The 25,521-nt window shown below is 34.0% G+C and overlaps 5 protein-coding genes and 1 long non-coding RNA gene across 16 annotated transcripts; 3 read left to right on the top strand and 3 right to left on the bottom strand.

The window, feature by feature from the left end:
• Positions 1-349: 349 nt before the first annotated feature.
• On the top strand, positions 350-2,259 carry LOC112783332 (uncharacterized). Of its 8 annotated transcripts, none has more exons than XM_025826249.3 (3): positions 350-1,055; positions 1,405-1,719; positions 1,794-2,259. In XM_025826249.3, the coding sequence occupies exons 2-3, from the start codon at positions 1,458-1,460 to the stop codon at positions 2,147-2,149; spliced, it is 618 nt and encodes a 205-aa protein (XP_025682034.1). In that variant the 5' UTR covers positions 350-1,055; positions 1,405-1,457; the 3' UTR covers positions 2,150-2,259. The 8 variants fall into 8 exon arrangements, with proteins under 8 accessions (XP_025682034.1, XP_072085468.1, XP_072085469.1 ...); XM_072229367.1 differs by having other exon boundaries at positions 1,797-2,259; XM_072229368.1 differs by having other exon boundaries at positions 1,423-1,719; positions 1,797-2,259.
• A 156-nt stretch (positions 2,260-2,415) lies between these two features.
• Positions 2,416-3,793, bottom strand: LOC112783333 (large ribosomal subunit protein uL5). Of its 2 annotated transcripts, XM_025826253.3 has the most exons (4): positions 3,675-3,793; positions 3,398-3,548; positions 3,113-3,308; positions 2,416-2,775 (listed from the first exon to the last, which is right to left on the bottom strand). In XM_025826253.3, exons 1-4 carry the CDS (start codon positions 3,675-3,677, stop codon positions 2,577-2,579), a joined length of 549 nt encoding a protein of 182 aa, XP_025682038.1. In that variant the 5' UTR covers positions 3,678-3,793; the 3' UTR covers positions 2,416-2,576. The 2 variants fall into 2 exon arrangements, with proteins under 2 accessions (XP_025682038.1, XP_025682037.1); XM_025826252.3 differs by lacking the exon at positions 3,675-3,793 and having other exon boundaries at positions 3,398-3,554.
• A 3,687-nt stretch (positions 3,794-7,480) lies between these two features.
• LOC140182586 (uncharacterized) lies at positions 7,481-11,073 on the bottom strand. The gene is made up of 2 exons (XR_011878481.1): positions 9,755-11,073; positions 7,481-7,812 (listed from the first exon to the last, which is right to left on the bottom strand). It is a non-coding gene; the product is annotated as an uncharacterized lncRNA (long non-coding RNA).
• Positions 11,074-11,410: 337 nt separating this feature from the next.
• LOC112783475 (uncharacterized) lies at positions 11,411-16,659 on the top strand. The gene is made up of 5 exons (XM_025826436.2): positions 11,411-12,372; positions 13,283-13,648; positions 13,756-13,974; positions 14,091-16,082; positions 16,200-16,659. Exons 1-5 carry the CDS (start codon positions 11,739-11,741, stop codon positions 16,550-16,552), a joined length of 3,564 nt encoding a protein of 1,187 aa, XP_025682221.1. The 5' UTR covers positions 11,411-11,738; the 3' UTR covers positions 16,553-16,659.
• A 712-nt stretch (positions 16,660-17,371) lies between these two features.
• On the top strand, positions 17,372-21,684 carry LOC112783476 (uncharacterized). 3 transcript variants are annotated; one of them, XM_029296296.2, is made up of 5 exons: positions 17,415-18,354; positions 18,439-18,657; positions 18,781-19,878; positions 20,014-20,769; positions 21,204-21,684. In XM_029296296.2, exons 1-5 carry the CDS (start codon positions 17,712-17,714, stop codon positions 21,548-21,550), a joined length of 3,063 nt encoding a protein of 1,020 aa, XP_029152129.1. In that variant the 5' UTR covers positions 17,415-17,711; the 3' UTR covers positions 21,551-21,684. The 3 variants fall into 3 exon arrangements, with proteins under 3 accessions (XP_025682223.1, XP_029152129.1, XP_025682225.1); XM_025826440.3 differs by having other exon boundaries at positions 17,467-17,676; positions 17,779-18,354; positions 18,781-20,769; XM_025826438.3 differs by having other exon boundaries at positions 17,372-18,354; positions 18,781-20,769.
• On the bottom strand, positions 21,625-24,317 carry LOC112783493 (uncharacterized). Its single transcript, XM_025826464.3, has 2 exons — positions 22,932-24,317; positions 21,625-22,147 (listed from the first exon to the last, which is right to left on the bottom strand). The coding sequence occupies exons 1-2, from the start codon at positions 23,639-23,641 to the stop codon at positions 21,931-21,933; spliced, it is 927 nt and encodes a 308-aa protein (XP_025682249.1). The 5' UTR covers positions 23,642-24,317; the 3' UTR covers positions 21,625-21,930.
• Positions 24,318-25,521: the final 1,204 nt, after the last annotated feature.

The raw sequence follows: 25,521 nt of genomic DNA on the forward strand, positions 1-25,521 counted from the left end.
ATTTACAGAACTTAAACATCGATTCTTGTTCCAAATTAGATTGGAATTCTGATAAATTATTATTATTAGTCAAGCTTAATATCTTAAGGTTTCAAATAGTGTAATGTAATAACTATCCAACAGCTGCAAAAATTGTTCTTTTCCATTTACCTTGGCTCACACTGCAAGTTGCTTAACATAGTGATCAAGAGAGATAGCAAAAGAATACAATGTGTATAGTGTGATCTTTATCCATGGGAGAGAGCATAAAGAATAATTTGATGAAATAGTGATGGAAAAGACACGGCCAAGATTTTCCTAGTGACTGCTGTAGTGGTTATAAATGCGGCTTTGTCAAATTAAGGTGCCTGATTTGCAAGGAAGGAGGAATGGTCGGTGGAGGGGATTGGTCACTGCACGTGATCTGCACGCAGCTTTGTTCGAACTTTGCACTTTCCTATGAAATAAGAATCCCTACCCTGCACCCCACATGCCATTACTTAGCTCCAAACCAAGTTCCATAACAATTGGACCAGATGTATCTATTCCATGATTATGATTATTGGGTCCATTTTTATTTTACTTTTGAAATAGTTTAGCCATGTAGAATGTTCTTATTTGGTCTCAAACTCGCAATAGTGCATTCGCTTGTTATGAACAGATAATACCCTCTTGCAAGTTGCAAAGCCTATATGAAGAAAGGTGTTGCGATTTTTAGCCACAGAGTCTGCGCGTGCTTGCACGCGTTACAGATCACAGAAAATTGTGGACCAGCTATTTTACCCGTGGGAAAGAATAAGCAAATAAATAAATAAATAAAAAGAGTATAAAGTATAATATATGTATGTTCATTTAAGAAATGTAGTGAGGGTCTGTGAACTGTGATTTAATATAAGTTGTGTTTGAGAATTGGTTTTTTCCAATTATTTTTTTCGTTTTCTGGGGAAGATGGATGTGGTTGCTTTTCAATCCTATAGCGTTCTTGGCTTCTCTTTCTCCACGAGTTTCTCTTTGAGCAAGCACTGCTATTTAGCTGGTACTTCAACTTCCTTTCCCTGTTCTGTTCTGGGAGTGAGGTATTAAAGATTTCTGAAAATCTTATTTGATTGCTGTTTTTCTTGGATTTATTTCATTCATTTACCTTTTCTTATTTCTTATGCTTTTAATATTAGTCCAACAAGTCATCAATCTCTTGGTAGCTTAACTTCATTCTTAAATGGCACTTATAAATTGGTAGAAGAGTTCACTTCGCAACTAATTTTCGGGAAGAATAATTTCGGATAGCTTTTGGGAACATAATTAGCAAAATTTTCATCTTATTTGTTCTTCAATACATACCTTGATGCAATTTCGGGTAGTGATATGTTGTGATAATGTTCCCTGTTATTGTGCGGACTAAGTTCTGAGGATAATACTATGATGCAGCTTGTTAAAATGTGGCAGAGGTTCAAGTTCAACATTCACCCATTGCGTTCAAAATGGCTGTCTCTCCATTTACCAATTCAAAAATTATCAGATCTAAGGGAGACACCAAGGGAATTCAAACAAGTAGGAGAACTGAAGACAAGAGATCTAAATCATTCAAGGCTGAGAAAACAGAGTCACCTCACCATGAAGAGATAATGGATCTACTCAAAAAGATACGGATTTCAATATCAAAGGATAAATCACAATACAAGGATAAGCCCTCAGCTGAATATAATCGAGATATTCTTGGTGAACCAAAGAAACAAGTGAAAGGTATTGCCTTGGTTATAATAGCAGATACATTTTATGATTTTTCATTTCTAATTCTCATTTGATTCTATTTACAGCAGGTAATATCTCAAACAAGTCAAAACAGAGGGATTTGTCGGAGAAAATATCCGCGCCAAGAAATGAGGAAGGAGCAGAGGGGAACCCACATGTATTAGGGTTTAAGTTGACCAGGCTACCTTCAAACTTTGCAAAGAAATCCCCTATTCCATCTCTATCAACCCCAAGAAGCAACACTATTGGGCAACCTAACTATGGATCATCAAACATTTCGTTGGAAACAAAGGTTCAACCAGAGCAAGAAACCCTGGAAGAAATGAAACTTGCCCAGTTGAAAGAACTGGCCAAGTCAAGAGGAATAAAAGGTTACTCTAAGCTTAAGAAGAGCGAACTTATCAAAGTACTTGGATCCTAGACTAGACCTAATCCTAGTTTTCCTTGTGATGACTCTAACTACCATCAGATTGTACAAATGTATGGAACTACGGATTATATGAAACTCAGATTTCATAGAATTTATGCAAATCAACATGGTATGCTGAATCGCCAGAAATCATAGAACGGTTCAAACACAATGCTTTTGTAGCTATAACAGGCGTTAATAGACATAAACAACAAACACATGCAATACCCAACATTAACAATATCAAGTTACGTCCCTTCAGGAAATGACACCCGAAATTAAATAAAAACAATACCGGCATTGTATTGAACTCAAAATGAAACAAATATCTTGCTTCGTAAAAATGGGAAAAATCCCATCAAAACTTGAAGAAAACCAAATAAAATAGTTGCATGTTGCTGACTACCAGTCCAAAAAAAAAAAACTAAAATAGTGCTGTCTAGGATACAATTTGTTGGGACTTGTTAAGAATAACTCCTTCGTACTTAACTTGAAACCACTTCATTGCATCTTCTTTGGTGACCCTGTGTTGAATTCCAACGCGGGACTTTCGTCTCCTCCGCCTACCCACACGGTATCCAGCACGCTCTAAGACGACAAAGAAATCCATGCCGTAGATCCCAGTAGAAGGATCATACCTGAAGCAAAATAACACAACATTAGCATAACACACACAACTAAAAATTATTTTTATATCTTCCAACACCATGCCCAAAGAAAAACCACTCATGTAAGCAAATCCATTTAAACCAACATCAAATTTCTTTGAGTTGAACCTCAACATTTATACATGATTACATTTTTCCTTGAGCACCACTAATGTATAATGAATGTAACATCGCACAACCACCATATTTATATATTAGTATAAATCAATGTATAACATGTGAATTTCCAAGAACTCTCCCTAATTAAACATTCCTATATAGCAATATACATAATATACATGATTTAAGGGCATAATGAGAAACTTACTTGATCCCGAGATCAATGTGCTCCTGGATTCCAAAACCAAAGCAGCCAGTATCGCTGAAATTCCTCCTAAGCAGCTCATACTCCTTGACCTTCAACCCACTCTCAAGAAGTTGCATGGCCTTGTCTCCCCTAACGGTGACATAGCAAGCAATCTTTTCATTACGCCTTATTCCAAATGAACGCACAGTGTACCTAGCTGTTGTGAACCAAACCAAACCAAACCACGAATTATAGAAGATAAACAACAAAAAAGAGATTAGGTTTAGGGTTTAGATGAAAGAGTACCCTTGGAGAAGACAGGGGTTTGGCCGCTGAGCTGTTCCAAGACCTTGGAAGCTCTGGTGAGACGATCGCCGCTCTCGCCGACGGAGATGTTGAGGACAAGCTTCTGCACTTTGATTTCCCTCATAGGGTTCGCAAGCTTCTTCTCCGATGCCTGCATCCATTAAAGTGTTCACACTCATTCCAAGTTGTATAAGAACAAAACCAATTCAATATATAAACAAAATCTGAACGTAGATCTAAATCCGAAGAAAGATATGCATATGAAGAAAGGAATAACCATGGCGCTTTGTGGAAGGAAGTGAAATGCAGCAGCGCGGCAGCAACTAAAATGTTCAGCCACTCTGCTTTCTAGGGTTTATGAACTAACTATCTCAGCTTTTTTTTTTTTTGATAATTATGCGGGCCCTCAAGGCCCAAAATAAAACATTTTGTTTATTTCTCCTTTTTCGGTAGATGGTCCATAAGCAGCCCACCAAAGTCATGGAGCCCAATAATGTAGATATAGTACGTCCAAAAATACTAAGCCCAATGTAGGCCTTAAGCATATAGTTTCTTTCCCTTTCTCCTTTGTTGACAGTACAAATATTTGATGTTCAATAATTGATAAAAAAGAAAACTAGGAGGAGCCAATATATATATTGTACAATGTGTACAATATGTACAATAGGGTTAAATTGAAATTAAAATTGAATAACACTTAAGTTAATTAATTTCAAAATTTAAATTTTTAAAAAATAAAAAAATCCATCCTATAAAACAAATCTGTTCTCACTTATTAGTATCCAAGCCCTCTCCCTCAAACCTTAATCTCTCTCCCCCAAACTTCCAACGCCGTGCCGCTCTACCCTGCTCCTAACAACTTGACGTACCTTTTCTTCACGTCGTTACCACGTTGCGGCGGCACCGACCAGACTTCCGTCACCCCGTTCTCATTGCAGATCGCCGCAGCCACCGCTATTGATGCAGGAGCCCGTGCGAAGGACAGCAACATGCCGTTACGCCACCGCGCCATTGTTCGGCGACCACTCGCCCTTCTTCTGTGACGGAATCAACCACAGCCATTGCTGTTCATGAACGCTCGCGCCCTCCCAGTCGCGATTCGAGGAGCCGCTACCACTCCATCTCCCTTTCACTCGCGATTCGCAGTTCACCCCCTCTCCTCGCAGTTCGCAGATCGCTGCCGCAGCGCTCCTCCCCTCGCAATTGCATCGTCGTCGATCGCTGCCGCTAGGGGTGGCAAGCGGGGAAGCCCGCCCCGCCCCACCCCGCCTTGCCAGAAGCTCGCCATTTGGCGGGCTGGTCCGCCCCGCCCCGCCCCGCCTAGTGAGGCGATCCCAGAATCCCAGCCCGCCCTGCCTAACGGCGGGCTGGCGGGCCACTTTTTTTTTTACTTTTAACTATTAAATAATATATATAAAGATATAAAAAAAATCTCTTTTATTTTTTACTTTTAACTATTATAATTTCTAAAAGTATAAACAAATTATAATTTTTGTATTCACAAACATTAAAGTCTTTGTAATTATAAATATTTAATAAACATAATTATAAACCAAGTTTTCATCCAAAACATAATTATAAATATTGTTTCCAAAGCAAAATAAACATAATCCAAAACATAATTAACAATATTGTCTCTAAAACAAAACAAACATAATCTAAAACACTCAATTTTCATCTTCATTCTCTTGTAAGTTGGGTTGGGGGAAGTTGGGTTTTGGTAAAAAAAAATTAGAAAAATAACCCTTACTAAAAAAATACTAAGCCCGGCGGGAAAACCCGCCCCGCCCCGCTAAAGCCCGCCAAAACCCGCGGTTTAAGCGGTGCGAGTTAAGCGGGCTTTTACTATTTGGCGGTCTTAATTTTTCAGCCTGACCCGCTTTTTTTTTGCGGGTTACGTGGGCCGGGCCGACGAGTTTAAACCCGTTTGTCACCCCTAGCTGTCGCATTCCAAAAGGTCCTCATTTCTCCTTCTTTTTTTTTTTTTAGAATTTTATGAAATTTTATGAAGCACTAATTTGGATGTTCATTTTCTATTAAATTTAATATGGTTTGATGCCCCTTAACTTTCAATCCTACTAATAATAATAATAATAATAATAATAATAATAATAATAATAATAATAATAATTGCAACTAAATTCCTTAGCTTGTATATATTGAATTTCGAAACCTGAATTATTATAGCATAAAGCTTAGTTTTGAGGGAAATAATATAATGTTTGATCATATTAAAAAACTTCTTGAGCTAACTCTCCTCATATTAGGACTTAGTTTTGACTTAGGCATAAAAATCAATCAAATAATTAATCTTCATAGTAATTACCTGTGAAAAATTAAAGAGTTTATCATCGTGTTTCTGTTTTATATGCTGTACATGTTAGTTCTTCAATTTGGACCAAAAATAATACCAAATAGAGTAGAGAGTTTCAATAAATAAACTTATGTTTTTAGGGGATGGCAGGGCCATTATACTTATATACATCTTCATAGCTTTTCATTTCATTTTCGTTAGTTTTGATCGGCAGGTGATAATATCTGTGCGTATCAAGTTATGTAGGTCTCTTTCTCCTGTATTGTAATAGCCTAACTTCTAGCATTAGATCATACCAATTTGTTTTTCCTAAAACATGATGAATGAGTGTGGTATCTAATTTTCTCCATCAAATAGGTCAGGAAGATCGAAAGCAACAAGACCGTTCTTCAATTTGCGCTTCTATTTGATGTGATTAATCTTTTAGTAGTCATCATTTGTAAGTGAAAAATCAAATATATCTAAATTTTGTTTCATTCTCTATTTGTTGTAGCTCTTCACTGCAAAAGTCACATCTTGATCATACAACTATCTAAGACTTACCTATAACCAATTTAAATGCATTACATCATTAGATATTTAATCTAAGATTTACATATATATATATATATAACTCAAAATTGATGCACAACTTTAATTATTTTTTCTATTTTTTTTTAACCTGAGCAACTATTTTACCATGAGCATGTGCAATTTGCTTGAGCAATTCACTGTCCATAACATTGTTACTACCCGAACTGGCTCCTTTAGTTCCAATGGTTCTTTTTCACAAAGAGAAGCATAGATATGTGTTCTAGAATTTAATTTTAATGTACTCTCAGTGTAAAGTAGTCTTAATATAAGCCGGATGTTCATTTTACTAGGTAGGTCGATAGTTATTTTCATTCTAATTTGGATGTTTATTTGATTTGGATTGAATTTAATATAAATTTGCCTTATTAGAAGAATTTGTTAAAAAATATTGTGAGCATGGTGCCTATTATAAACTGAAATTTTACTAACATGCTTAATCCTGTTTAAGTTAGTCATTTTCTTGGTGGTTTATATTGCCGATATTTATGTCATAGTACCATATGTCACTTAATTCCTTTGGTTGTTTTTTTTTTTTTTTTTGTGTTCGATTGTAGGTCGTAGAAGTGATGGACGTGACTGAGTTAGAAACTGATGAGACGAGACTTAGTCATATTGTAGAATTGGATTTAGTGTACCATTTACTGAATTCAAGTATGTTTGGAGTTGTCGCAATTAGATATAAGTGATTAAGTTATAACAGGGTTATGTGACATTTAGATTTGTAAAACAATACTAAATCGTATTTTTCTTTAGCCATTTAAATTAAGTCGAATGTTCATTTTACTATAATTGCATATGGTTTTTTCCATTCTAAAGTAGATGGTTATTTTGAATAATTATTTGTCTTTTACTTGATTTTCTGCATTTTTTTTGCACATACCCCGCAAGTTGAATTAGATTTAGTTTAATTTGATTGAATTCAAGCTGGGTTTTAGTTATGTCATTTAAATATGATGCACAAGTGGTATTTTTGGTCAATTACTTAGTTGTTTCTTATCAACTAATGTGGATGTTCATTTACTATGTATGTGAATTGTTCCTTCCTTTTTAGAGTGAATATTTATTTTGGGTATACCGTTTGTCCTTTACTTAATTTTCTGGCTTTTGCTTCCTCATGCTCCGCGTTTTTCTTTTCTTTTATGGTTTTGGAATTATAGATTAAAATACGATTCCTGTAAACATTGATATTAACTTGAAAAACAAATAAAGTCTTAATTTGAAATTAAAAAAAAAAAATTTTATTACATAACATTTACACGAGATATATAACTTATATTTTAGAGAAATAATAGAAAGCCAATAGTTAGTCATCAATATTTAAAAGTGTATTAATATAACAAGAATTTTCAAAAAATACTACCATCATGATGACAGTATTAAACTCTTCAAGGCTAAGTTAAGGAAGCTTGTCAGGAACTCCCTACTTGTAATCTTTCTCCAACATTTTGGCTGTTAGAAATTGTACCTATGATCCTTCTTTCTCTTTCTTACTCTTCAATTTTGTAACCCGTGCGATAGTCGATGTGCACTGAAAAATAGGAACACGGTTCAATTTTCAGGCATATCAATTACTAGTGTGTAACAAGAACTCATTAACCCCAAGCTTTAGAAGATAATCAACAATCTATGAAAAAAAATTAACCTCAAAAAAGCATAACTAAATAATTAACTAAATAATTGATTTCACTATAACCAATAAAACAAAGTAAAACTCAATTCCAACACAAAATAAAATGAACATATGCATACATAGTAAAATAAATATCCGCTTTAGTTAATAATAAACATCTAATAAATTAACCAAAATTTCATCATTGAACCATGTTTAAATAGCCTAATTCAAACCCAACTTCAATTCAAGAAAATATAAACTAAGTCTAATCCAATTTTTCTCCATTACTCCAAAACCACTTAACAAAAGAAACTAGTGGAACATGTACATGCAGAATTCAACAAATCAAGCAAAAGATCAATACTATAAGTAAAATAAACATCCACTTTTTGAATAAACAAACCATCTGCATACATAGTAAAATAAACATCCATTTTAGTTGATAATAAACATCTAATAAATTAAGAACTTTTATTCAATTATTACATTCTTAATTAAAATCCAATGACACCACCAACAACATAAACAGATAGCATATATGTTACTACATAAGGTCTTCTTTTGTTATTATATGCATGATATGTTGTTAGTAATTAGAAAGAAGCTAAAACATAGTTGGATGCATGCTAAAAGAAATGCAGAATACCACTTCTATGTTATGCCGCTTATTTTTGGTAAAAGTCTCTTCCCTCCTTATTTTATTATTTAAGAAAAATGCTTAAATTTCCAATATATGTAACTAATGTTGTATTTGTTCTATTTAGGAATCGAGTTATATCCTCTCTATGATTAAATAAAGTAATTTAACACCAAATAAAAGAAAATTAATCTCTTTATGTGATATGTTCATAATAAAATTAAAATAAGATGTATGTGTGATATTAAACATCTAACTTGAACTTCTTCAAACTAAATAAACAGTTAATATAATTAGCATCATATATGTACTAAGATCAGAAAAATAGTCGCCATCAAACAATAACTCGTTCAAACAAGCTGACAATGTACTAAGATAAGAAAAGCCATCATCATCATGAAAATCGACCATCCAAATGTACGGTAAAGTAACCAACCAATTCGCATTTTAACTCATTATTTGTACAATAAGATATCCGCAAAATCAAAATAAATCATACATCTAAACTCAAGGCAACAAAGTTATATTGAATTATGATCAAACACAAAAAGAAGACCTATTTCCAATTTATAGACTTAATTCAATATGAAGCGCCACTTCATGAAAACAGATACTAAGAATGCTACTAAGAATGCTGCTATGATATAAACACTATTAAAAATATGAAAAATAAATACTCCAGTGTTTTATATTTTTACTATTTGCGCCTAATGCTATCTCTCTAAGACAAAATAAAAACTAGAACAGTACTCATTCTATATATTCTTTCTCAAGCTACTTCATTAGAACTTAGCGTTCAAAACTCAAAATACAAGAAATAAATTCTCTCTCTCTATATATATATATGACACAGTAAACAACTAAAGTTTCATTTCAATTGTATTCATCTGCAAACATGTTTTAAATTTTACTAACGTCTATACTCTAACAAGAGAAAGGAGTACAACTCTCATTATTCTCCTCTTAAAAATGGAACATCAATTAAAACTTTTCAAAATCTAAGCATAAGTGCAACAAGCAAGGAAAATAATAATAATAAAACAAAAACAGACAAAAAAACATAATAGTTAGGAAGGCTCAACATAGTACTATAGCAACTGTTAACTCTTCTTTTCAGATTTGGAAAAAAACCCATACAGAACTTAGCAACTCAGAAGTAAAAAGAAAAAAACATTTTTTCCCCTTCCCCAACAAGAAAGCTATCACATACAAGGAAAAAACCTTTTTTCCCTTTTGTCGCTGATGGGGTTCCAGAACATCCCGGGAAGCTGCGGCTAGGTGTTCAGCCGCCACGTTTAGCAGCGGTTGCTTCCTGCGAGAGCAGTTGCACGCGTTGGAGGCTCCGTGTCAGGCGGCAACTCGGCGGGGATGTTCAGTCGTGACAGTGCGCAGCGGTTGCTGCCAGGAAGGGAGGACGGACGCGGTGTGGGTTGGCTCCTAAAGTGCTGATCAGCATGACGCACGTTGCAGGTCACACGAAAGCTGCGGGGACGGGATGTTTAACGACGAAAATGTGGGGTTTATTGGAAAAAAATTTAAAATTAGGGGTTAAAACAAAACTGAACAGACATTAGTAAATTAGGATAAAAAAGAGTTAATTCTCATTTTTAACTTATATTGAGCCTAATAAACAGCTCATTATAACCATTGTATAGATACCGCTTCCTAACGGGACTCTACAAAAAATTGAAGTATTTGAATCGTTGACTTTACATATAAAGTTCATTGAGAATTCAGCTGACTCTAGTTTTATAATAACCCTACACTTTTTTTGGTACATTAAAATACCTGCTTTTGTGGGTGCAAATTCTCTTTCACATTTGTAGCCTATCTTTTTCACTACTTTAATCAAATTAAAGTTTTATTAGACTATTATCATTTATGATGAAGAAAAAAAAATTGACCAGGCTTCGTTTATAGTTAGTTCATTTTTCACAAAGCAAACAATTCCGTAATAAAATTTGGATACAATTGTAAGCTACACACCAATGACATAATCAAATTAAAATTTGGGTGGAGACAATTTTTATGTGAAGTTTTTTTTTTTTATTTAGCTACCCAAGAGACAAATACAAAATGTTTTTTAGAATAGTTTAAATGCTAAAGTGTTGAAGAATTTTATATTATTATTTGTAAAATTTCTAAGATATTAGAGAAAAAAGAAAAGAGTAAATTCTGCCATGAAGAAAAACGCGACGATGACTAAGAAGATTGCGCAAATGGAATTTATTAGCATATAGACATATAGTAGCTAGTATTAAGTATGTGTGCATGCATTTATAGTAGTTTGAAATAAGAACAAAAAATTGTATAAGTTTATAACTTTTTATATGCATGGTTTACAAAATTTAGGTTGTGACACGTACAAAAATGGTTTGAGAAAAACAATGTGCTGTGGCTGATGAGAATTGAGAAATTCCACCGTGACGATGATTGAGGTGGCGGCTCTCTAATTTGAATTCCTTCCAGGGTAAGAGCATGTCATCTTGGAAAGAATACATATAGCCAAAAGGAGAAAAAGGAAAGTATGAATGGAAAAAGAATGTGCCATCTTTCTTTGAAATGAAGGTGACAACAACAATCAACTCTATTTATTTATTAACACACGTAGACTTTATTCACCATACGTATATATGTTCATCTAATTTTAAAATTGGCATAGTTAAAACCAGCTTAGATGAATGAATGGAATTAATATAAGACTGAAATATTTCCATTTCAGCCTCAAGTTGAAACGCTGTGTATTGAGTCGCAAAATAGTCAATAGTCAATAACACGTGTACATACGACAACACTCAACATGTATGTACACCTAGTGGACATGAATGTGAACGCCATTATTTTTGTAAAATTTTTTTCCACTCATAATTCTGAAGTATAGTCAATATCATATATAATATATCAATAATTTGAATATTCAACTTAACATTTTATTTGTATGTATAAGATATAGCAAAGGATACACACCGACACCAATAATGATAAAATATTATTGAAAATTCAAGTGGAGTCACCTTTACATGAATTTGATAGTTAAGAATTGGTAGATGAAAATTTAGTCAAATCAGTCAAATCATCTAACAAACTTTTAGCTATCAACTTCACATAAAGTCGACTGCACCTGATTTTTTACCTTATGGTTGCTATATATATGAAAGGATCCGAAAATAATTAAAGAAGCTCAAGACATTTTTTCTCTACTGAAATGGCCATCAACCCATGGTTTCATGTCTCTGTTTTCTTGCTCTCTTTTTATTACACCTTTGCTTTATTATCTACTCTTGGAAAAAGCATCACCAGCACCGATGATGAATCTGCTCTTCTTGCATTCAAATCCTCCATTACTTCAGACCCAAATCACATGCTTAGTAACTGGTCAACCTCTTCATCATCTTCTTTATGCAACTGGGTTGGTGTCATTTGCGATTTGGACAACGGAAGAGTGAAGTCTCTGAATCTTAGTAACATGGGTCTCGTAGGTACCATTCCCCCGCACGTGGGGAACCTCTCTTTCCTTGAGGAGCTTGACCTCAAAGGCAACAACTTTCATGGTATGTTGCCACAGGAGATGTTTTCGTTGCATCAACTAAGGTTGCTCAACTTGAGTTCCAACGCGTTTGGTGGTTCCATTCCTCAATCTGTGTCCAACTTGTCCAACTTGGTCGAATTCGATTGTTCATCAAATCTCATCAATGGAACTATTCCACCCGTGATTGGCCAACTTCGCCAATTGAAGCTCTTCAATTTTGAGAATAACTCACTTTCTGGAATTATACCACCAACAGTTTCCAACCTCACTTTGCTTGAAGTATTCAACCTTGGTTCTAACTTCATATCAGGTACTATTTCCGTACCTAATAGTCACATGCATTTAGACATATTCTTTTAAGAGAAAAGTCTTGTGTATATCACTTTCAGTTTTCTTTTTTTTTTTTTCTAGTAGTAATTAAAACGGAGAAAACTAATGTGCATTCGACTTCACATAAAGTTAATAGCTGAAAGTCGTTAAATGATTTGATTGATTTGACTAAATTTTCTAACGGCTCTCGGCTATCAACTTCACGTAAAGTTGACTACACCTGAATTTTTACCAATTAAAATAGTACAATGTAAGTTAGATTTTTAAGTGAACGTTTAATTTATTATAGTAATATTAAAATTATTTTTCATAATTTAATTTTAATTAATACATTGTATATATTCTTTCTATGTACAAAGGGACATGATAAGATAACTGAACAGATAAGATAAAGAAATTTGAAGGTTGACTTTTCAAAGTCCATTTTTGCTACCTGCATGATGTAATACGTACACGACCACATGAGGGTTGAGGCAAGATAACAATCAAATACTAACTCTTAACTCATCAGTTTTCACACGAAATTAAATAAGGAATTTGAGTGAAGGTTTTCTATTCACGCTGTTTTTTGTTTTTATCTAAAGATAATAGATAAGAATCATTAAACAATAATTGAGTCAAATATATTAAATTATTTAATAAGTTTATGAAAGAATTTATGTGAATGCAACAAAAGCTTTTCTAATTTTGCCGGCACCGGTTATTGATGAGAGCAACAAAAGCTTTCTTCCAAAGTCAATGCAACCTGAGCTCTCTCTCTTGATATTAAATTAAATATATGATGTTAGGAATGTTGTTTTCTATTACCATGCATAGAGTTTATATACTTTATTATTATTCCAACTTGCATAATAATGTTTTTTTCATGTGCATGTTTTGATGAATTAAAGGAGAAATTCCAAGAGAGGTGGGTGATCTTACTAAACTAAGGAGAATGAGATTTGATCACAATAAGCTTAGTGGCAAAATACCAGCAACATTATTCAACATGTCAGTGTTGTATGATTTCATTCTTCACTTCAATGATCTCTCTGGCACTCTTCCATCAAACATTTGTCAAGGCCTTCCCCAACTTTCTTACCTTTATCTCAACGAAAATGATCTCTCTGGTAAGATGCCAACTGTTTGGCATAACTGCCAAGAGTTGATCCATGTTAATCTATCCGTCAATGGTTTCGATAAAGGTCCCATGCCAAGCGATTTCGGAAACTTGACTAAGCTTCAGTATTTATATCTTGATGACAATAACTTGGAAGGTATGAACTTACACCAACATTGTTAATTACTTTGATAGTAATGCCTAAAATATTCTGTTCTGGAAAGGCATTGTTTAATGCTTATTATTGTGTATATATATATATAGGTGAGGTTCCATTCTCCCTTTTAAACATCTCTTCTTTGGTGATAATGAGCCTTATGGAGAACAAGTTAAAGGGGCAGCTTCCAAGTGATATGTGTCATCTGCTCCCTCAACTGGAATGTTTGTACCTAGATACCAATCAATTTGAAGGGATCATTCCAAGATCAATTAGCAGATGCACACAACTCAAAGTTTTAAGACTAATGTATAACCAGTTTACAGGTATATACTTCTTCATACTTGACCAATTTACCTACTCTTGCATGCATTTAGTCCTGTTCAATTTACTACTTGAATCCATAAGGTATTATTGTTGAGACATTTTGCTATGCTTCTAGGTACCATACCAGGTGAGCTTGCTGATCTGAACAATCTTCAGTATCTTATGCTTGGATTTAACAAATTGAGTGGAACTATTCCCCTAAAGCTTCTGAATAGTACAGCTTTGAGATTGTTGTATCTTTCATACAATTCTCTCTCAGGCACTCTTCCATCAGACAAAGGCTATAACCTTCCTAACCTGGATCAACTGCACTTAACTGGGAACAAATTTGTTGGAACCATTCCAAGTGGTTTATTCAATGCTACTTTGCTCACTAAACTGGACTTGAGTGAGAATCAATTCAGTGGAGTCATGCCAGCTGCGTTTCGAGATCTATCCATACTCGAAGTTCTCCATATAGGTGGCAATAACTTGACAACCGATAATGATTCTCATGAACTCGACTTCCTTACTTCCTTGACAAGTTCTACACATTTGAGAAGGATAATCCTATCTAACAATCCTTTAAATGCAACTCTTCCTAAATCAATTGGAAACTTGTCCCAGTCTTTGGTACTCTTTCAAGCAGATAATTGTGGAATCTATGGCAACATTCCAATGGAAGTAGGAAACATAACAAGCCTGTGGAATTTGAATTTATATGGGAATAATATATCTGGACCAATTCCTGCTACAATCAAAAGGTTACAGAACCTTCAGTCTTTGAATCTGAGCTACAATGGATTGCAGGGATCCATCATTGATGAGCTTTGTGAAATCAAGAGTTTAAGTGTGCTAGCTTTATCAAGCAACAAGCTTTCTGGAGCAATACCAGCATGCTTGGGAAATATGGATTCTCTTAGAAAGGTTTACATGGATTCTAATAAATTGAACTCAGGGATTCCATCTTCTTTCTGGAATCTCAATGACATCTTAGAGGTGAACCTGTCCTCCAATGCTTTAACTGGACAACTTTCACCAGGGATAGAAAAATTGAGAGCTCTTGTACTATTGGATCTATCAAGAAATGACATTTCAGGTGACATTCCTGCAATAAGTTCACTAGCTCTGCAAAATCTTTCCTTGGCAAGCAACAAGTTGCAAGGTTCCATTCCTGAATCACTTGGTAAGTTGGTAAGCTTAAACTCTTTGGACTTGTCTCAAAATCTTTTGTCTGGTTCCATTCCAAAATCCTTAGAGTCCCTTACTTTTCTTAAATACATCAACTTGTCCTACAATAACTTGCAAGGAGAGATTCCCAGTGGTGGACCTTTTGCAAATTTCACTGCTCAATCTTTCATGCATAATGAAGCACTCTGTGGTAACCCTCGCTTACAAGTCCCTCCATGTGCTAAACAAGATGGCAAAAGTTCAAGGCTAAAACTGATTTTAGCCATTTGCATACCCCTTGTAATAGTGTTAATCATTTTGATTCTTGCATGCATAATTGTTCGCCGACATAGAATAAAAGATGAGGAGAATCCAGCTGAAAAGAATTCATCAGACTTGGGAGCAGCAAAAAGGATTTCCTACTATGAACTTGTCCAAGCAACCAATGGATTTAATGAGAGTAACTTAATTGGAAAGGGAGGTTTCGGTTCTGTGTATCAAGGCATGCTCTCTAGTGGAATGATAGTTGCCATTAAAGTGATTAACGTGGACTTGGAAGCAACATCCAAGAGCTTTGATGCAGAATGCAATGCAATGCGCAATTTACGCCATCGAAATCTTGTTAAGGTTATCACTAGTTGCTCAAATGATGAGTTCAAATCTTTGGTGATGGAATTCATGCCAAATGGAAGCCTAGACAAATGGTTGTATTCACATAACTATTGTCTAGATTTCTTGCAAAGGTTGAATATAATGATGGATGTGGCATCTGCATTGGAATATCTTCATTATGGTTCTTCAATACCAGTTGTTCATTGTGATCTGAAGCCTAGTAATGTCTTACTGGATGAAGATATGGTTGCACATGTTAGTGACTTTGGCATTGCCAAGCTCTTGGATGAAGGACAATCCATAACACATACTAAGACCATGGCTACACTAGGCTATGTTGCACCAGGTACTTTCTTAGTTCTTTTTACTTTCTAGTTAACTATAACACAATCTAAGCTATTTTATTTGCTTCTTATATTGATAACATTTGATAATCATTATTATTATTATTACTGAAATGCAGAATATGGATCTAAAGGAATTATTTCAATCAAAGGTGATGTATACAGCTATGGAATCATGCTAATGGAAGTATTCACAAGAAAAATGCCAACAGATGATATGTTTGCTGCAGAGTTGAGCTTGAAAAGTTGGATCAACAACTCAATGCCAGATTCAGTGATGGAAGTTGTGGACTCTAATTTAATACAACTATATGGTGATGAAGATATTGATGTTGTATTGCCTCATATATCATCTGTGTTGAGATTAGCTTTGAGTTGTTGTGCAGATTCAGCTGAAGAACGAATTAAAATGACAGATGTGGTTGCAGCATTAACCAAGATCAAGAATGAGTTCACCTTAATGAAAGAATGAGCAAGCCAGTGAAATATGCATGGCTCATCTGTATGGATTTCAAAGCTACATTAAAAGAATGTAAAGTCATAAATAAGATAATAATATATGTAATTGTTGTTCTCCTAGCCCCTACTTTATATAGATATATATACAGAAGTATCATAAAATATAGCCATAATCACATGCATAGATATTGTTAGGCCTTAATTAAAGAGCTCAAGAGTACTTTCCACACATGAAAAAACCACTTATACTTTAAGGACATACATAATCCTAAGACCAATAATATTTCCAAACCATCACATGGCTGCAACCGAATCCCAGATTGGCATTTGAAACACAGGTTAATTAAAAGAAAGTTAACAGTTAATAAAAATAAAAGTATCATTAGAAAGAATCTACAAATGATTTTTTTCTTAAGAAAGAATAGTAAACAAGATACTGAAAATGACATAACAGCTCATCAATAGTACCAGTGACATGCCATACATGCATCATCCTTGTTACCCTTACCAAGAAATCATTTAAATATTCATCAATTTGGTATAAAGTATGGATTATATAATTAAATAACAACGTCTGAATAAAATAAAGGTGATGAAGTAGTCAGTAGTGGCATGCATGACAACACTAAAATAAAAAGTGCCACTTGTCATAAGAAAACAAAATGAAATTGCCACATGTTTCTAAAACAGACAATTTTATTTTGGTCAGAAATAGTGATAGTTTTAACTTGTATATATATAGACTATAAATAAACAGAAATAAATATTTTTTAAAAAAATAATTATGTATTGAATTACTGATAACAACATTTTGAGAAATATGTAGCTAACCATACCATCTCTTACTAAAATAAAAGTGTCATAGTTTTCTGGTCGGCAAGTTGTCTGCAACAATAATGATGGACACACAGTACAAGGGATGGTTTTGACTAGTTTGAGTGAATTATCACTGAAGTGTGAATTTTATGCAATTATTTTCTGTCTTTCTTTTCAAAGGTTATAAATTCTTTTGAAAAATTATATACAAGTTACATACATAAGTTGGCAACTACAAATTATCTGTTAAAGAAAAATGTGATCATCAAGTCATATAAAAAAAAAAAAAGCATTTGTGCAAGTTATATTCTCTTCTTTCAGGTGCTTAGATTCATCCAATCCAACCTATTGATGTAATGGCAAAACTATGTTTTTATCTGTCTACCTTCTGTCTCTCACTATTTTACTTCATGGCATGCTTAGTTCTGAGTGAAGTGAACATCAGCACAGATGATGAACATGCTCTTCTTGCATTCAAGTCTTCCATTACTTCAGACCCCAATAATCTCATGCTTAGTAATTGGTCAACCTCATCATCATCATCTTCTTCTCTGTGCAACTGGGTTGGTGTTACATGTGATTTGGGTAATGGAAGAGTGAAGTCTTTGAATCTCAGCAACATGGGGCTTGTAGGTACCATTCCTCCACAAGTGGGGAGCCTGTCATTCCTTGAGGAGCTTGATCTCAAAGGAAACAGCTTCCATGGTGAGTTGCCACATGAATTGTATCAGTTGCAACAACTGAAGTTGCTCAACCTGAGTTATAACAACTTTGGTGGTTTCATTTTGGACTCAATATCCAACTTTTCTAAGTTGGTTTACTTGGACTGTTCATCAAGTTTCAGCAAAGGATCCAATACTATTCTACCAGTCATTGGACAGCTTCAACATTTGAAGGTTTTGAGGTTAGATAACAACTCTCTTTCAGGATTCATTCCACCAGCCATATCTAATCTCTCTTCACTTGAAGTCATTAGCCTTGGTTATAATGCCTTGTCAGGTAATATCTTACATTTTAGCACACATTATCACATGTTAAACATCTCAACATTGCAGTGATAAGTGAATAGTGTTGCTTATATAGGTGAGATTCCAGTGTCTCTGTTGAACATCTCTTCATTGAGGCATTTCAGTGCTGGCTACAACAATTTAAATGGAACTCTCCCTAAAGAGTTGTGCCATCAGCTTCCTCAACTTGAATTCCTTCTTTTGGATTTTAATCAATTTGAGGGAACTATTCCAGCATCAATTGGTAACTGCACATCTCTGGTACTATTAAGTTTATCCAATAACTTTTTCACAGGTATAATAGTATGTCCTCCATAATTTTGTACAACAATATTTCAGCCATTATACATAACAAATTTATGTCACCTATTAATCAATATCTATCTTTTCTTTCACAAAAATATCTCTGTTTATGAAGGTCCAATACCCATGGAGATTGAAAATCTTGGTAAATTTGAGCATCTTGCAGTGGGGTTTAACGATTTGAGTGGACCAATTCCATCAAAGATCTTCAACATTTCAACATTGAAATACTTGTATCTTTCATACAACTCTCTCTCAGGTGTTTTACCATCAGAAATGGGGTATACTCTGCCAAACTTGGTGCAACTACACTTAACTGGGAACAAGCTTGTTGGAAGCATTCCAAATGGTTTATTCAATGCTACTTTGCTTACTAAAATTGACTTGAGTGAGAATCAATTCAATGGACTCATGCCTACCGGATTTCGATATCTATCAATCCTTGAAGTTCTTCATATAGGTGGCAATAATTTGACAAGTTCTCATGAACTTGAATTCCTTACATCCTTGACAAGTTCTACACAGTTGAAGCGTATTGTAGTAACTGGCAATCCTTTAAAGGCGAGTCTTCCTAAGTCGATTGGAAACTTATCAAAGTCTCTAGAACTTTTTCAAGCAGATCTCTGTAAAATTTATGGCAACATTCCATTGGAAATAGGAAACATAAGTAGCTTGTTGAATTTAAATTTGTATGGGAATGATATAAGTGGACCAATTCCTACTACAATTAAAGGGTTACAGAAGCTTCAGTCTTTGAATTTGAGCTACAATGAATTGCAGGGATCCATCATAGATGAGCTTTGTGAAATTGGGAGCTTAAGTGTGCTGTCTCTATCAAGTAATAAGCTATCTGGAGTTATACCAACATGCTTGGGAAATATGGCCTCTCTTAGAATCGTTTACATGGATTCTAACAAATTGATCTCAGAGATACCATCTTCTTTTTGGAATCTCAAGGATGTCTTAGAGGTAAATTTATCATCTAATGCTCTTGTTGGAGAACTTCCATATGATATAGGAAGATTGAGAGCTCTGGTTCTATTGGATCTATCAAAAAATGAGTTTTCAGGCAACATTCCTACAACCATAAGTTCCTTGGGAACTCTGCAAAATTTGTCCCTGGCAAGCAACAAATTTCAAGGGTCTATTCCTGTGTCGTTCGGCGAAATGGTAAGCTTAAGCTCACTGGACTTATCTCGAAATCTTTTGTCAGGTGCGATTCCAAAATCCTTAGAGTCACTTGTTTATCTTAAATACATCAACTTGTCTTATAATAAATTGCAAGGAGAGATTCCTAATGATGGACCATTTGTAAATTTCACTGCTCAATCTTTCATGCATAATGAAGCACTTTGTGGTAATCCTCGCCTATTGGTCCCTCCATGTTCTAAGAAAGATAGGCAAAGATCAAGGACAATGTTGCTTTTGGTCAAATGCATTCCACCTATAGTTGTGTCAATCATTTTGGTTGTTGCATTCATAGTAGTTCTGCAATGTAAGAGAAAAAATGTTAAAACTCGTCATGAGAGAAATTCATCAACTTTGGAAACAAGAAGGCTTTCCTACTATGAACTTGTACGAGCAACTAATGGATTTAGTGAGAGTAATTTAATTGGAAAGGGTGGATTTGGTTCTGTATATCAAGGGAAGCTCTCTGGTGGGTTGATAGTTGCAATCAAAGTGCTGGATTTGGATTCAGAAGAAACAGCACACAGTTTTGAAGTGGAATGCAATGCAATGCGTAATCTACGCCATCGAAATCTTGTTAAGATTATTAGCAGTTGTTCAAATGATGATTTCAAATCCTTGGTGATGGAGTTTATGCCAAATGGAAGTCTTGACAAATGGTTGTACTCACATGAGTACTGTTTAGATTTCTTTGAAAGGTTGAGTATAATGTTAGATGTGGCATCTGCATTGGAATATCTCCATCATGGTTTTTCAACTCCAGTTGTTCATTGTGACTTGAAGCCTAGCAATGTCTTGTTAGATGAAGACATGGTGGCACATGTAAGTGATTTTGGCATTGCTAAACTCTTGGATAAGGGACAATCTAAAGTTCATACAAAGACCTACTTGGCCACTCTTGGCTATGTTGCACCAGGTAATTCCTTATCACAATTGTATTTTTCCTTTGGATTTTGTCATAGTTAAACATATCTTTAAATGATGGCTGTGGATATTATGACTCGCAAATCAAAAATACTCTTTGCACACTAAAAATCAGCCACCAAATCAGTCATTATATATTTGTCTATAAATATACACATAGTATAGTTGATTCCCAATTTATAATGTCATTCCTGTTTTGGATATATTTCCATAATTCCATCAATATAAAGCATATCTATAAACAAATCTTATAAAATTTGGAGTGATATCAAGATAGGAATGGTAATACTAGGCTATTGTCTTTTTAATATCTTTGCATGCCTAGACAAAGCATCAACTATAAGTTTAAAGTCTTAATTACTTATTATATTTGTTTATTATATTGAGAACATTTGAAAATAACTAGTAATTAGTATTGACTTGTAGAGTATGGATCTATGGGAATTATTTCTGTCAAAGGAGATGTGTATAGCTATGGAATTATGTTAATGGAAGTCTTCACAAGAAAGATGCCTACGGATGATATGTTTGCTGCAGAATTGAGCTTGAAAAGTTGGATTAACCAATCACTGCCAAATTCAATCATAGAAGTTGTAGATTACAATTTAGTACAATTATATGGTGAACAAATTGATAATATATTGCCCCATATATCATCTATATTAGAATTAGCTTTGAGTTGTTGTGTAAATCCACCTGAAGAACGAATTACAATGACAGATGTAGTTGTGTCATTAACCAAGATCAAGAATTTGTTCACACAAGAAAGCTAAGGAACAAACCTTAAGACAACTTTGAATTTTTTGCAGTCACATCCCCCTCTTTCAAATATTCAGTTAGAAAGATGTTATCACCAAAATGTAAAATATACATGTGTATTTTTTCTATTATTATTATTTTCCTCTCATTTCTTCAAGGAAAGAAAATGGAAACAGAGGTTCCAATATTCACAACAGATCAAAAGAGACAGACACACACACACCCCACAAAGATTGCAACAGGGAAACAATCTTTCAGTAACCTGTGAAGTTGGCAACTTCTTTTATATGTATAAGCTTCAGCAACCGTTTTTTTAGGCCAGGAACCAATAAAACACTCAATATGTATGCGTGTAATGAAGAATGGAAGGGAAGAACAGTGATTGAATCGGTAGCTAGAACATATTTACACGAAAAAACCATGGAAGAACAAAAGCAATTACAAGGCATGCCATCAAGAAGTTACAAAATGGCTGTCCTCGCCAACATCCACCAAACCTGCGTGATGAGTTATCGTGGTCCATGAATCTCCCTTCGTTCCACTCTTCCATGAATCCAGCATCAGCAACACCAGACACATTTTTCGCAGTCTCGCCACATATTTCACATAGTCTGTTGTTAGAAAGAGTAGCTAATAAGCAATTTATTCTGTAATAAAATGCAACAGAAAATGTATTTAACATGGAGCAATTCGCAAATTCGGAATTTACTAGTTTTTGAATGATCAGTTATAAGACTCGCATGCAGTTATCTTCATGTAAAGTTGCTAGTTGAAAATCGTTAGATGATTTGACATGTTTGACTAAATTATTATCTAACGGTTCTCAACTAACAACTTTACATGAAGTCAACTGTATGTGAGTTTTCAACTACCTTAATATTTTACCAATACCAAATTTGGCATCCAAGAATATACAATAAAAAGGGGTTTGAAGAAAAGTGTTATGCTTCTAAAAAATAAGAATCATTTTAGGGTGATGATACTATAAGCTTTTCCTAGTCCAAGCCCAATAAATCATCAAAATTCAGAGCAGGGAAAGTGCAGAATCAAAAGACTCTTTACAATTTTGAATAAACATCAAATAGTCTGGTCACAATTGACATGCAAGATACAAGCACAGCCATTTACTCTGGATTCCAAGGATAGATGATAATCATGATGACAACGATGATGATGATATTGAAAGTATTAAGCTACTTAAACAATAATATAATACTGAAGCTGCTGCATACTTGCAAATATTTCACAAGACAGGTCCTAGAAGATAAATGATAGCAATAAAACCAATACTATTGTTAAGGTAAGGTTCCAAATTATAACAGCACATGCACAACACTCACACATGTACACATGGATATATAAATTGAAAAAAACTATTGATAACAACACAAGTACCTGTTTCCTTTAAGCTTGAACCAGGCCTCAGCACAATGAACATGCGCAATGCCAAGCTCATCCTTACATGAACAACCAAGCTGAATCAAATCAGTACTAGTAGCACCATTGGCAGTTCCAACAGCTGTTGCATCCGATGATCGCCCAGAAGCAAGGTGGCAAATCCTACAAATCCTTTCACCTTCTGAACTCTCACTAAACCGTTTGTGGTTGGTGCACCTTATATCAATCACACAAGAATTCTTATCTGTCATTTCGGAAACCCCTTTGGGTGCTCTCACAGATACTTTGCTCAACCCTGATTCATTTACCTTCAGCTCCAATTTCATACTGTCCCCATTAACACACTCACTCTGAACAGGCTCTATTACAACCACAGTTTCAACCACTTGCTGATTAACCAAATTGCTTGAATTATAACTAGTTCCTTGATCAACCTCAGACATTGTATCACTGTTTTTTTGGTGATCACACTTCTTCCCACTCTCAACTTCCTCAGGTTCCACCTTTAACTCCTTATCTGATCCCAAATCCTTACCCTTTTGTTCTGAAGTTCCAACTTCTCCACTTATAGTGACTCTCTCACCCAAGCTACCCCTACCTACTGCATCAACTGCAGCCCCATCAGGTTCATGACTCAAATTATCATCAACCCTTTCATGAACAGGATCCATTACCTCACCAATCCCCTCACTTGCGGCTTGATCCATTACCAATTCGTTCAACTCAATTATTTTCTAACCAGAAAAGAAATCCTTACTACATATACATGCCACAGTGCAAACTCCAACCACCAAAAACTAAACTTGTAACGGATAAACAAAAATGCTGCTTTTAATTGCAGAGGAAGATCAATGTGATCAAATAAAACTTTGAAAATGAATATCTTTCAACAACCCACTTCATGATTCGAGACATAACATTGGCATATTATCATAAACCATCAAGATTCTATTGAAAAATGAAACTTTGGATGTCACCTAATTAAAAAAAGAAGGATGACCTCAATTTCCAAGTAAAAACAAGCAAGTACCCCCCAAAATCATAGAAATTATAGAAAAAAAGGAAAATTTTAATCTGGGAATGTTTGAATCCAACCTTAACTTGAGGGTGCATATAGAAATATATTTAATTGGGGAAAATAGGAGATTAAGTTAGGTGAAGAAAAGAAATGAAGAAGAAAAACAGCAACAAAAGAGGATTGAGTGCGTTTGAATCATATAATTGAATGTGTTAGTGAGTGGGGAAAGCAAGGGATAAATGAGAAATAAAAAGGGTTTTGTCTTTATTGGTCGGTTTCATATGAATCCCTTTTCATTTATACACAGACAGAGATTGACATCTCACTACTATTGCAAAATACAAAGCTCACAAAGTAGTTATCATTATTTAATTTGAAACGAAAAATATATTTAATTTATAAATTGAATTTATTTTTAATGCAGTATAAAACTGTTTTACAGGTGCATTCAATTAAATAAAGTCACATTAAAAAATAATAATTATTTTTATATTAACCAGGTGAATAAAAACAGTTGTGATTGCACCTAAAACGTTTTATATGATCAGTACATCAAAATTAAACTCTTGTAAATTACTGTAAAATATTTTAGACAATTATTTAATTATAATTACTTTTTAAATAATTATTTATATATTAATAAAAGTGATTACATTCTTTTGGTGTTGTAATTTGTAAAGGGAGCACTCCAATAAAGACATCAAAAACGTCTTTTTTTTAAGATATTTTTTAATTATTAAAATTTAATACATATAATCGATTAAATCGTGTTATTTTTGTCAAAATTAGGTTAGACAAATTAATTTGACCGAAAAATGGTGAATCAAATTTTGAATCGATCTAAATTAATATTATTTTTTTATAAAAAATGGCTAAAATATTCCTATTATAAAAAATGACTAAAATACTTTCATAAAGTTAGGATTTAGAGTTTTCAAATATATATATATATATATATATATATATATGAAAACTCTAAATCCTAACTTTATGACGACAGAGAAGAAAAGGACTAGAATTTAGAATTTTCAAAATTAATATATATAATAAGAATATTTTAATCATTTTCTATAATAGGGGTATTATAGTCATTGTTTATAAAAATAATATTAATTTAGACTGATTCAAATTTTGACAAAAATAACATGATTTAATTGATTATATGTGTTAAATTTTAATTATTAAAAAATATTTTTTAAAAAAGATGTTTTAAACATCTTTATCAGAGTAGCTCTCAACTTGTAAAGATGTGTCTAATTCTTGTTAGTGCCGTAACCACTAACCAGAAGAGCCAACTTAGAGGATCAGGTTCTATGGCTGAGGTGAAGTACTAGGGTTTTGCATGGACCTAAAAAAATGACCTTCCATATATTTATGTAATAAAGAAGAAAGCACTCTTTTTGTTTCATTGAAGATTTTACGTACTAATGACTAGAGTCCACTGATCTGTTAGCCAGAATAGAAATATTATTCTCCATTTATCTCTTATATTTGCTTTTTTTTTCGTGTGTTTGTGTGTATCTTGTTAATTTATCAGTTATTTTATATTTTTGTGTTCTTAAAATTTGG

Source organism: Arachis hypogaea, chromosome 20, assembly GCF_003086295.3.
Source record: "Arachis hypogaea cultivar Tifrunner chromosome 20, arahy.Tifrunner.gnm2.J5K5, whole genome shotgun sequence".
Classification (NCBI taxonomy): Eukaryota; Viridiplantae; Streptophyta; class Magnoliopsida; order Fabales; family Fabaceae; genus Arachis; species Arachis hypogaea.